Here is a 12622-nt window from a genome sequence, read left to right as displayed (position 1 = left end):
GCGGGAAATGGCGAATAGTATGAAAAAAAAAAAATATATATATATATATATACATATATATATATATATATATATAAAGAAGAGTGAATGTTGGGGTGAAGAGGGTGGTGAGAGTAAGTGAACTTGGGAAGGAGACTTGTGTGAGGAAGTACCAGGAGAGACTGAGTACAGAATGGAAAAAGGTGAGAACAATGGAAGTAAGGGGAGTGGGGGAGGAATGGGATGTATTTAGGGAATCAGTGATGGATTGCGCAAAAGATGCTTGTGGTATGAGAAGAGTGGGAGGTGGGTTGATTAGAAAGGGTAGTGAGTGGTGGGATGAAGAAGTAAGAGTATTAGTGAAAGAGAAGAGAGAGGCTTTTGGACGATTTTTGCAGGGAAAAAATGCAATTGAGTGGGAGACGTATAAAAGAAAGAGACAGGAGGTCAAGAGAAAGGTGCAAGAGGTGAAAAAAAGGGCAAATGAGAGTTGGGGTGAGAGAGTATCATTAAATTTTAGGGAGAATAAAAAGATGATCTGGAAGGAGGTAAACAAAGTGCGTAAGACAAGGGAGCAAATGGGAACTTCAGTGAAGGGCGCAAATGGGGAGGTGATAACAAGTAGTGGTGATGTGAGAAGGAGATGGAGTGAGTATTTTGAAGGTTTGTTGAATGTGTTTGATGATAGAGTGGCAGATATAGGGTGTTTTGGTCGAGGTGGTGTGCAAAGTGCGAGGGTTAGGGAGAATGATTTGGTAAACAGAGAAGAGGTAGTAAAAGCTTTGCGGAAGATGAAAGCAGGCAAGGCAGCAGGTTTGGATGGTATTGCAGTGGAATTTATTAAAAAAGGGGGTGACTGTATTGTTGACTGGTTGGTAAGGTTATTTAATGTATGTATGACTCACGGTGAGGTGCCTGAGGATTGGCGGAATGCGTGCATAGTGCCATTGTACAAAGGCAAAGGGGATAAGAGTGAGTGCTCAAATTACAGAGGTATAAGTTTGTTGAGTATTCCTGGCAAATTATATGGGAGGGTATTGATTGAGAGGGTGAAGGCATGTACAGAGCATAAGATTGGGGAAGAGCAGTGTGGTTTCAGAAGTGGTAAAGGATGTGTGGATCAGGTGTTTGCTTTGAAGAATGTATGTGAGAAATACTTAGAAAAGCAAATGGATTTGTATGTAGCATTTATGGATCTGGAGAAGGCATATGATAGAGTTGATAGAGATGCTCTGTGGAAGGTATTAAGAATATATGGTGTGGGAGGCAAGTTGTTAGAAGCAGTGAAAAGTTTTTATCGAGGATGTAAGGCATGTGTACGTGTAGGAAGAGAGGAAAGTAATTGGTTCTCAGTGAATGTAGGTTTGCGGCAGGGGTGTGTGATGTCTCCATGGTTGTTTAATTTGTTTATGGATGGGGTTGTTAGGAAGGTGAATGCAAGAGTTTTGGAAAGAGGGGCAAGTATGAAGTCTGTTGGGGATGAGAGAGCTTGGGAAGTGAGTCAGTTGTTTGTTCGCTGATGATACAGCACTGGTGGCTGATTCATGTGAGAAACTACAGAAGCTGGTGACTGAGTTTGGTAAAGTGTGTGAAAGAAGAAAGTTAAGAGTAAATGTGAATAAGAGCAAGGTTATTAGGTACAGTAGGGTTGAGGGTCAAGTCAACTGGGAGGTGAGTTTGAATGGAGAAAAACTGGAGGAAGTGAAGTGTTTTAGATATCTGGGAGTGGATCTGGCAGCGTATGGAACCATGGAAGCGGAAGTGGATCATAGGGTGGGGGAGGGGGCGAAAATTCTGGGAGCCTTGAAGAATGTGTGGAAGTCGAGAACATTATCTCGGAGAGCAAAAATGGGTATGTTTGAAGGAATAGTGGTTCCAACAATGTTGTATGGTCGCGAGGCGTGGACTATGGATAGAGTTGTGCGCAGGAGGATGGATGTGCTGGAAATGAGATGTTTGAGGACAATGTGTGGTGTGAGGTGGTTTGATCGAGTAACGTAAGGGTAAGAGAGATGTGTGGAAATAAAAAGAGCGTGGTTGAGAGAGCAGAGGAGGGTGTTTTGAAATGGTTTGGTCACATGGAGAGAATGAGTGAGGAAAGATTGACCAAGAGGATATATGTGTCGGAGGTGGAGGGAACGAGGAGAAGAGGGAGACCAAATTGGAGGTGGAAAGATGGAGTGAAAAAGATTTTGTGTGATCGGGGCCTGAACATGCAGGAGGGTGAAAGGAGGGCAAGGAATAGAGTGAGTTGGAGCGATGTGGTATACCGGGGTTGACGTGCTGTCAGTGGATTGAATCAGGGCATGTGAAGCGTCTGGGGTAAACCATGGAAAGCTGTGTAGGTATGTATATTTGCGTGTGTGGACGTATGTATATACATGTGTATGGGGGTGGGTTGGGCCATTTCTTTCGTCTGTTTCCTTGCGCTACCTCGCAAACGCGGGAGACAGCGACAAAGCAAAAAAAAAAAAAAAAATATATATATATATATATATATATATATATATATATATATATATATATATATATATATATATATATATATATATATATATTATCCCTGGGGATAGGGGAGAAAGAACACTTCACACGTATTCCCTGCGTGTCGTAGAAGGCGACTTAAAGGGGAGGGAGCGGGGGGCTGGAAATCCTCCCCTCTTGTTTTTTTTTTTAATTTTCCAAAGGAAGGAACAGAGAAGGGGGCCAGGTGAGGATGTTCCCTCAGAGGCCCAGTCCTCTGTTCTTAATGCTACCTTCCTGGTGCGGGAAATGGCGAATAGTTTGAAAAAAAGAAGAAAAAAAAAATATATATATATATATATATATATATATTTTTTTTTGCTTTGTCGCTGTCTCCCGCGTTTGCGAGGTAGCACAAGGAAACAGACGAAAGAAATGGCCCAACCCACCCCCATACACATGCCTTGATTCAATCCACTGACAGCACGTCAACCCCGGTATACCACATCGCTCCAATTCACTCTATTCTTTGCCCTCCTTTCACCCTCCTGCATGTTCAGGCCCCGATCACTCAAAATCTTTTTCACTCCATCTTTCCACTTCCAATTTGGTCTCCCACTTCTCCTCGTTCCCTCCACCTCCGACACATATATCCTCTTGGTCAATCTTTCCTCACTCATTCTCTCCATGTGACCAAACCATTTCAAAACACCCTCTTCTGCTCTCTCAACCACACTCTTTATATTACCACACATCTCTCTTACCCTATTATCACTTCCTCAATCAAACCACCTCACACCACATATTGTCCTCAAACATCACATTTCCAGCACATCCACCCTCCTCCGCACAACTCTATCCATAGCCAATGCCTCGCAACCATATAACATTGTTGGAACCACTATTCCTTCAAACATACCCATTTTTGCTTTCTAAGGTAATGTTCTTGACTTCCACACATTCTTCAGTGCTCCCAGACCTTTTGCCCCCTCCCCCACCCTATGATTCACTTCCGCTTCCATGGTTCCATCCGCTGCCAAATCCACTCCCAGATATCTAAAACACTTTACTTCCTCCAGTTTTTCTCCATTTAAACTTACCTCCCAATTGACTTGTCCTTGAACCCTACTGTACCTAATAACCTTGCTCTTATTCACATTTACTCTTAACTTTCTTCTCTCATACACTTTACCAAACTCAGTCACCAGCTTCTGCAGTTTCTCACATGAATCAGCCACCAGTGCTGTATTATCAGCGAACAACAACTGACTCACTTCCCAAATCAAACAACCATGGAGACATCACACACCCCTGCCGCAAACCAACATTCACTGAGAACCAATCACTTTCCTCTCTTCCTACATATACACATGCCTTACATCCTCGATAAAAACTTTTCACTGCTTCTAACAACTTACCTCCCACACCATATATTCTTAATACCTTCCACAGAGCATCTCCATCAACTCTATCATATACCTTCTCCAGATCCATAAATGCTACATACAAATCCATTTGCTTTTCTAAGTATTTCTCACATACATTCTTCAAAGCAAACACCTGATCCACACATCCTCTACCACTTCTGAAACCACACTGCTCTTCCCCAATCTGATGCTCTGTACAAGCCTTCACCCTCTCAATCAATGCCCTCCCATAAATTTACCAGGAATACTCAACAAACTTATACCTCTGTAATCTGAGCACTCACTTTTATCCCCTTTGCCTTTGCACAATGGCACTATGCAATCATTCCCCCAATCCTCAGGCACCTCAAAATGAGTCATACATACATTAAATGACCTTACCAACCAGTCAACAATACAGTCGGGGGGGTACCCCCTTTTTTAATAAATTCCACTGCAATACCATCCAAGTCCGCTGTCTTGCCGGCTTTCATCTTCAGCAAAGCTTTTACAACCTTTTTCTGTTTACCAAATCATTCTCCCTAACCCTCTCACTTTGCACACCACCTCGACCAAAACACCCTACATCTGCCACTCTATCATCAAACACGTTCAACAAACCTTCAAAATGCTCACTCCATCTCCTTCTCACATCACCACTACTTGTTATCACCTCCCCATTAAACCCCTTCACTCATGTTCCCATTTGTTCCCTTGTCTTACCCACTTTATTTACCTCCTTCCAAAACATCCTTTTATTCTCCCTAAAATTTAGTGATACTCTCTCACTCCAACTCTCATTTGCCCTCTTTTTCACCTCTTGCACCTTTCTCTTGACCTCCTGCCTCTTTCTTTTATACATCTCCCACTCATTTGCATCTTTCGCTGCAAAAATCTTCCAAATGCCTCTCTCTTCTCTTTCACTAATAATCTTACTTCTTCATCCCACCACTCACTACCTTTTCTAATCTGTCCACTTCCCACGCTTTTCATGCCACAAGCATCTTTTGCGCAAGGCAACACTGCTTCCCTAAATACATCCCATTCCTCCCCCACTCCCCTTACATCCTTTGTTCTCACCTTTTTCCATTCTGTACTCAGTCTCTCCTGGTACTTCCTCACACAAGTCTCCCTCCCAAGCTCACTTACTCTCACCACTCTCTTCACCCCAACATTCTCTCCTCTTTTCTGTAAACCTCTACAAATCTTCACCTTCGCCTCCACAAGATAATGATCAGACATCCCTCCTGTTGCACCTCTCAGCACATTAACATCCAAAAGTCTCTATTTCGCGCATCTATCAACATTTAATCCAATAACGCTCTCTAGCCATCTCTCCTACTTACATACGTATACTTTTGTGTACCTCTCTTTTTAAACCAGGTATTCCCTATCACCAGTCCTTTTTCAGTACATAAATCTACAAGCTCTTCACCACTTTCATTTACAACATTGAACACCTCATGTACACCAATTATTCCCTTAACTGCCACATTACTCGCCTTTGCATTCAAATCACCTATCACTATAACCCGTTCTCGTGCATCAAAACTGCTAACACACTCACTCAGCTGCTCCCAAAACACTTGCCTCTCATGATCTTTCTTCTCATGCCCAAGTGCATATGCACCAATAATCACCCATCTCTCTCAATCCACTTTCAGTTTTACTCATATCAATCTAGAGTTTACTTTCTTACACTCTATCACATACTCCCACCACTCCTGTTTCAGGAGTAGTGCTACTCCTTCCCTTGCTCTTGTCCTCTCACTAACCCCTGACTTTACTCTCAAGACATTCCCAAACCACTCTTCGCCTTTACCCTTGAGCTTCGTTCTACTCAGAGCCAAAACCTCCAGGTTCCTTTCCTCAAACATACTACCTATCTCTCCTTTTTTCACATCTTGGTTACATCCACACACATTTAGACACCCCAATCGAGCCTTTGAGGAGGATGAGCACTCCCCGCATGACTCTTTCTTCTGTTTCCCCTTTTAGAAAGTTAAAATACAAGGAGGGGTTTCCAGCCCCCCGCTCCAATCCCCTTTAGTGGGAAGTATTCTTTCTCCCCTATCCCGCACCATGGATTGAACCAGGGCATGTGAAATATCTGGGGTAAACCATGGAAAGGTCTGTCGGGCCTGGATGTTAAAATATAAAGGGAATTATGAAACAGAAAATATAAGGCATGGGGTTGTTAGGGAGGTGAATGCAAGAGCTTTGGAAAGAGGGGCAAGTATGCATTCTGTTGTGGATGAGAAAGCTTCGGAAGGGAGTCAGTTGTTGTTCGCTGATGATACAGCGCTGGTGGCTGATTCATGTAAGAAACTGCAGAAGCTGGTGACTGAGTTTGGTAAAGTGTGAGAAAGAAGAAAGTTGAGAGTACATGTGAATAAGAGCAAGGTTATTAGGTACAGTAGCCTTGAGGGTCATGTCAATTCGGAGGTAGGTTTGAATGGAGAAAGACTGGAGAAAGTGAAGTGTTTTAGATATCTGCGAGTGGATTTGGCAGTGGCTGGAACCATGGAAGCGGAAGTGAATCATAGGGTGGAGGAGGGGGCGAAAATTCTGGGAGCCTTGAAGAATGTGTGGAAGTCGAGAACATTATCTCGGAAAGCAAAAATGGGTATGTTTGAAGGAATAGTGGTTCCAACAATGTTGAATGGTTGCGAGGCATGGGCTATGGATAGAGTTGTGCGCAGGAGGGTGGATGTGCTGGAAATGAGATGTTTGAGGACAATATGTGGTGTGAGGTGGTTTGATCGAGTAAGTGATAACAGGGTAAGAGAGATGTGTGGTAATATAAAGAGTGTGGTTGAGAGAGCAGAAGAGGGTGTTTTGAAATGGTTTGGTCACATGGAGAGAATGAGTGAGGAAAGATTGACAAAGAGGATATATGTGTCAGAGGTGGAGGGAATTAGGAGAAGTGGGAGACCAAATTGGAGGTGGAAAGATGGAGTGAAAAAGATTTTGAGTGATCGGGGAGAGCAGAAGAGGGTGTACTGAAATGGTTTGGTTACATGGAGAGAATGAGTGAGAAAAGATTGACAAAGAGGATATATGTGTCAGAGGTGGAGGGAACGAAGAGAAGTGGGAGACCAACTGGAGGTGAGAGGATGGAGGGAAAAAGATTTTGAGCAATTGACCTGAAAATACAGGAGGGTGAATGGCATGCAAGGAATAAAGTGAATTGGAACAATAAGGTATATCAGGGTCAACGTGCTGTCAGTGGATTGAACCAGGGTATGTGAAATGTCTGGGGTAAACTATGGAAAGGTCTGTGCGTCCTGGATGTTGAAATATAAAGGGAATTATGAGACAGAAAATATTAGACATGGAAAAGTATCTAAAAATTTTTGAGAACTGAAAAACCTGACTTATGAAATTGTGCTCATTCATAGTTACTGGGAAAGACATGAGAGGGTATAGAGTTCCAGAGAAGTGGTGAGTGGAAAGAGATTGTAAGAGCTAAACAGGGTGCACTGAAATTTTTTTGACACATGGAAAGGATGAGTGAAGAGAGACTGATGAAGAGGATGTACATGTCAAAAGTGATGGAAACAAAAATGAGAGTATGACCAAGAAAGAGATGGAAGGATGTAGTTAAAGAGGCTTTGAATTATCATGGCATGAACATACAGAATTGTGAGAAGCATGCTTAGGATACTGTAACTCTGTATAAGCAGGAACTTGTATATGCAATGTATAAGTGAAAAGCAAATTAACATATGGAGCTGGTAAATCACTAGTCACTTCATGGCCTTCTCATTACTGCTTTAATCATGAAACAAATAAGGAATGAGTTCCAAAGACTCTAGGACTTCTCTCTTTTTACTGGGAAATTAAACTAATAAAGTGTTAACAAAATTGTCGCAGGGATTGTACCACATACCATTACACACTCCCCCACCACTACCTGGCTATGGATCGACCACCAGTAGTTGCTCTTGGGACAGGTAATGAATGGTGAACAAGTATTTTCAGGTAACAATGACAAATTATCATGGGAGCTTCCCAAGGCATTCACATAAAGTAACATAATCTAGGTATATACATACTATAGGAGTTACTAACAAGGCTCAGTCACCTACAGTCCAACAGAACATGCCCATACACTCTTTCAAGGAAAGTATTTTCTTCAGTATTATTGGAAGGCCTTCATCTTTAAAGAAATGTATCAGAGAACCATATTATGGGTATTGTAGCTGTGAAACGGCTTCTTGCCCTCTTTCAGGACTATTGTATTCATGCACTACCTCTGCTTTTTGTCATGAAAACACATTTGCAGTGGTATTCAGAACTGGAGTTATATTCCTGCACTGTCAAGTACCACCAAACTGGTTTACCCTTGTGATTTCTATTCTTATATAGTTCCACAGCCAGCATGTGGTCCATCCAGTCACAGATGGGATGCCCATACATCAAATCCCGAAAATGTTTAAGAGCCCAGACTCTTAAGGACTATGGACTCAAGTCACATAGCTGAGAAGTTAGAGTCTGGCCTTGACAAAATTCCACTGGCATTAGAGAAAGGGGCCTGGCTTTACCATTTCATAGGCCTTTGCCTAAAGCATTAATCATCAAGATAAAAAGTCCCAAAAAAATGTGGGAAGTAGAACCAGTGTAATGGCAGGGACTTCCTCCTTCAAAATAATCAAAAGCTTCCTGCTGGGCCTCATTCTTAACTAAATGTCGAAGGATTAGCCTTCTTTGCAAAATCACAGATAAAAGCTTGATAAAAGCCTGTGAGGCCCATGAATAACTGGATGTCATTCAAGGTTTTAAGTGTTAGGAAGTCTTTTACTGCCTTTACCTTAGTTTGTTGCCAACATGACCCTAAAACATAAGCTCCTTCATGAATTAACAGCACCTGGGCAGTTTAACCTAAAGTCCTGTCTCTAATAAGCTCTAGAAAGCAATCACAATGGTATACAGCCAGGTACTGTATACCATTAGACATCACTATGATACAGTCTATATAGATCATCAGAATACCTTTCAAGAGACCCTGGAAAACAGTATTCTTCTACTGTTCAAAGGTAATAACAGAGTTCCTTATACCAAATGACATCTTCCTAATCTAGAAGCATCCCTGTCGGACAGAAAAGTCAGTCAGTGGAATGTTGTCTTCTGACATGCTCCCCTGCCAAAATTTTGCTTAAGGTCAACAGAGCAAAGAATCTTGTTGTTTTCCCAATGGTCTACAGGTGGTTAGACACTAGGTAGGGGAAATCGGTCTGGAAAAGTTACTTTGTCAAAATGTTTATAAAATCAAAGTAACTTCAGTATGACTTTAGATTATAAATATTCATTCAAAGGTATCCAGGTAACATAAGGAATGAGAAGACTACATGAGGAGCCTGAGTAAAGATATATAAGAATTACCTAGAAGTGAAATGGAGTAAATACAAGATAGTCATATAGTTATAGTTAAAAGTCGTCACAGCTAGCATGATCCAAATTCTTCCTGAAAAACACATCATTTCTGTGACAATAAAACATAATACTATAACTCAGTTTAACTGAAGGGGATCAAGTCTATGACCTTAACACTGCCTGATCCAAAACTGCAGAAATCCACATATGAAGGCAGGGAATCTAATTAAGACAATTACACCAGCTTTGCTAATCTGGGTGGGCCTGTTGCTAACTCTAAGACCAAGAAGTTAAAGTTTCCCAGTTTGCATCATGACTGTTAATCAGAAATGAATGCAAACACGGGAAAGTATCAAACTCAGGCAGTTGTGAAGAGGAGTTGCAGAAGACTGTAAGTCTATTTCATGATGTGTGTAAGCATAGGTGACCGACGGTAAATATGAGTAAAAGTAATGGCATTTCAAAGGAATAGAGATAGTATAGATTTTGCAAAGCCCTAAATAGTGAGAGAGGATAATGTACTAAACTATGTTACAGGTATGCCAGAATTCAAGTATTTTGGAGCTATCTTGAGTAAGTTTGATGATATGGAGGGAGAGATAAGGGAGAGAGCAGGAAGGGGTAAAAGAGTCACCGGGTCCCTTAACAGAATAATATTCACTGAATGGATATTATCTTCACTTGTTGATTAATTTAGTTGATTTGAAACATACCCAGTAAGAATATCAGCATAATTAATGGGGTCAGGGGCAGACATGGCTGGCAAAGCCTGCTGTTGTTGTACCATCCTCTCTGCCATGATTAAACACAATGACTCATGAATTTTGAAAAATCCTGTCCATATCTTATGGCAACATTATGAATGTTGGCAATTATGCCTTCTATTACCAATTTTTCCCCATCAAACTCTTACCTGGGAATTCTGAATTCATGAACCATATCTATACCTGCTACAATTAACCCTTACTACACAGAGACCAAACATATTTCACACACAATGAATGGGATAAAAAATCTTTGAGACTTTTATGTAACTGTAAAGATAGGCTTTGAATGACCAGATAAAAGAAAGTTCAGAACACAAATAAGTCAGCCTATTGTTCTTCTGATGTTCAAAGAAGCATTTCAAAATTTCAAATATCATGGCTTACCACAAATCCCACCAGATGAGGTGTCTTCATCACTGTTGTCCAAGCAGTCATTATCACCATCACAGAGATATCGTTCATCAATGCATCTCAAGTTCTTCCTACACTGAAACTGACCTTCACTGCACAAACTTGGCTGAAAATTGTCACACAGTGTAATGCAGATTACTTAATGTATATACAAAAAATCATACATGAATAAGTTCTTGAACTGAAAATAATTCAGTATTCATCAAATCACACAATATGCTAATGCTTCACATATCATTAAGTTTTTCCTACAGTAATTATTCTGCTACAAGGTGCAGCTAATTTCTAATAAAATTGTTATATGGTTGTATGAGACAGTATGATTGAAATAACAAACTCCAAGAAAAAAATTATAATAATTCAAAACATATCAAAATTCTCTTAAATCTAAAAATGTCTTATATGTTGCATATAGGAGATACTTGAACATCAAATATCCCAGGTATAGCATTTGCATTAAGCACCACATCCTCTCATAGGGTAAATCATTTAACAGTTCATTTTTAAATAATTTCCATTTCTTTTTACAAAATGGCAGCTATTTCATGTTCCCCCTTTACCATGTGGGCCTATTATGGCACTCTGGTACTGAATGGACATGATTTGTTTCAGTGGCCTGTGCACCTCATTAAACATAAAAGCTGTGCATATATTTCCTATGAAGGACTCCCCGCCATTTTCATCTCTTTATTATGGGCACAATTTACCAATCTGTCCATATGTCTGATATCCAATCTCTCCAGGAATTCTCATCAAGAGGGTGACCACAGCAAAAGTCTCCATTTTTCCTTATACACCCTGGGCATACACTATTCCTCTCATTCATCCACCATTTCTCTCACTTCAGGACTCTTTCACTCTATTTCCCCATGGTGGTCTTCCAAACCACCTCAAAGTATTACATTTTGCCCACTCTATCACTCCATAATTCATTCCCTTTGCATTCCCTTCCATACCACATCTCTCATACACCCCTTCACCTTTTTCTTCATTCCATCTAGCCATACCACATGCTTCTCTCATATAGCTCATTTCCACAGCCAGGATTCTTGACCTCTGTAACTCATTCCATGCCTATGTTTCAGCTGCATATGTCAGGGCTGTGAGGTCTAAACTCTTAATCCTTTCTTCACTTCCATACTCACACCTCTGCCCTTCATTATTCTATCAAGGGACCAAATAACTCTTCTATCATGTAATGCTCTCTCCCCTATCTCTCATTCTATATCCTAATTACTTAAATTCTCTAACCTCTCCTAGTCTTCCTCTCCCCATACTTTAATACACTTTCTTTCACTCTATAAGGTTTTGCAAAATCAATTTATCTATTCATTATATTTGATCACTGTTTCCTGAGTTAGCAATGTAGCACCAGGAAACACACGAAGAAAGACCCATCCACTTATATAAACATATACATACATGCACATACACATATATAAACATATATATACATATCAACATATACAGAAATACATACATATATACACATGTACATATTCATACTTACTCACCTTCATCCATTCCCAGCACCACCCCGCCCCAGAAAAGAGCATCGCCACCCCCTGAGTCAGTGAAGTAGTGCCAGGAAACAGACAAAAAAGGGCACATCTACTCACACTCATTCTCTAGCTGTCATGTGTAATGCACCGAAACTGACAGTTGAACGATGGGTTGGAAAAAGAGGTTGTCTTAGAGGAAGAGGGGATAAGTGCTTCCATTCCTGCAAGAATACCTTCTGCTATGTGTCTGGCAGAGACAGAAGCATCACCTCATACAAGACAAGTCATTTACCTAATGAAAGTCAAAAATGATATTTCTGAAGTTATTCAAGACAGCTCTAGTGAGGTGCCAATATTTACATGCAGAAAGGGCTGCTGGAGTGGAAGATTCATCAAAATAGATACATTCATGAGACTATGGTCAGATGAACCAACAGGGGGTGAGATTAATTAGCTACAGCCTGAAGGAGTGAAGGTGAAAATCAAATCCAGAATATTAGGAGAGTATTCACAGCATTCATGAATATGGGTGGGGTGGGTGAAAATTTGCTCTATATCACTGAGAATGAAAGCTGAAATCCCCTAGGTAGAGGATCTAGGCTTACAGGTGAGAGAAAGTCACGGCCTCATGGCAAGGGATTAGATAGTCAAAAAATAAACAGAATTTGCAGAATTAGGAGAGTAGGAATCAAAACAAGGAAAAGAATGGTAGCTAGTA

At 40.8% G+C, this 12622-nt stretch overlaps 1 protein-coding gene across 1 annotated transcript in view; it reads right to left on the bottom strand.

Moving 5' to 3' along the window:
- The window catches only part of LRP1 (LDL receptor protein 1), a 1167923-nt gene that overhangs the window by 747752 nt on the left and 407549 nt on the right, over positions 1-12622 (bottom strand). The window contains exon 18 of the mRNA XM_071663699.1: positions 10376-10508. Coding sequence (XP_071519800.1) covers positions 10376-10508 — 133 coding nt within the window. The remainder of the gene's footprint in view (positions 1-10375; positions 10509-12622) is intronic.

This window comes from Panulirus ornatus, chromosome 1, assembly GCF_036320965.1.
Source record: "Panulirus ornatus isolate Po-2019 chromosome 1, ASM3632096v1, whole genome shotgun sequence".
Taxonomy (NCBI): domain Eukaryota; kingdom Metazoa; phylum Arthropoda; class Malacostraca; order Decapoda; family Palinuridae; genus Panulirus; species Panulirus ornatus.
This window is presented reverse-complemented; position numbering and strand designations above follow the sequence as displayed.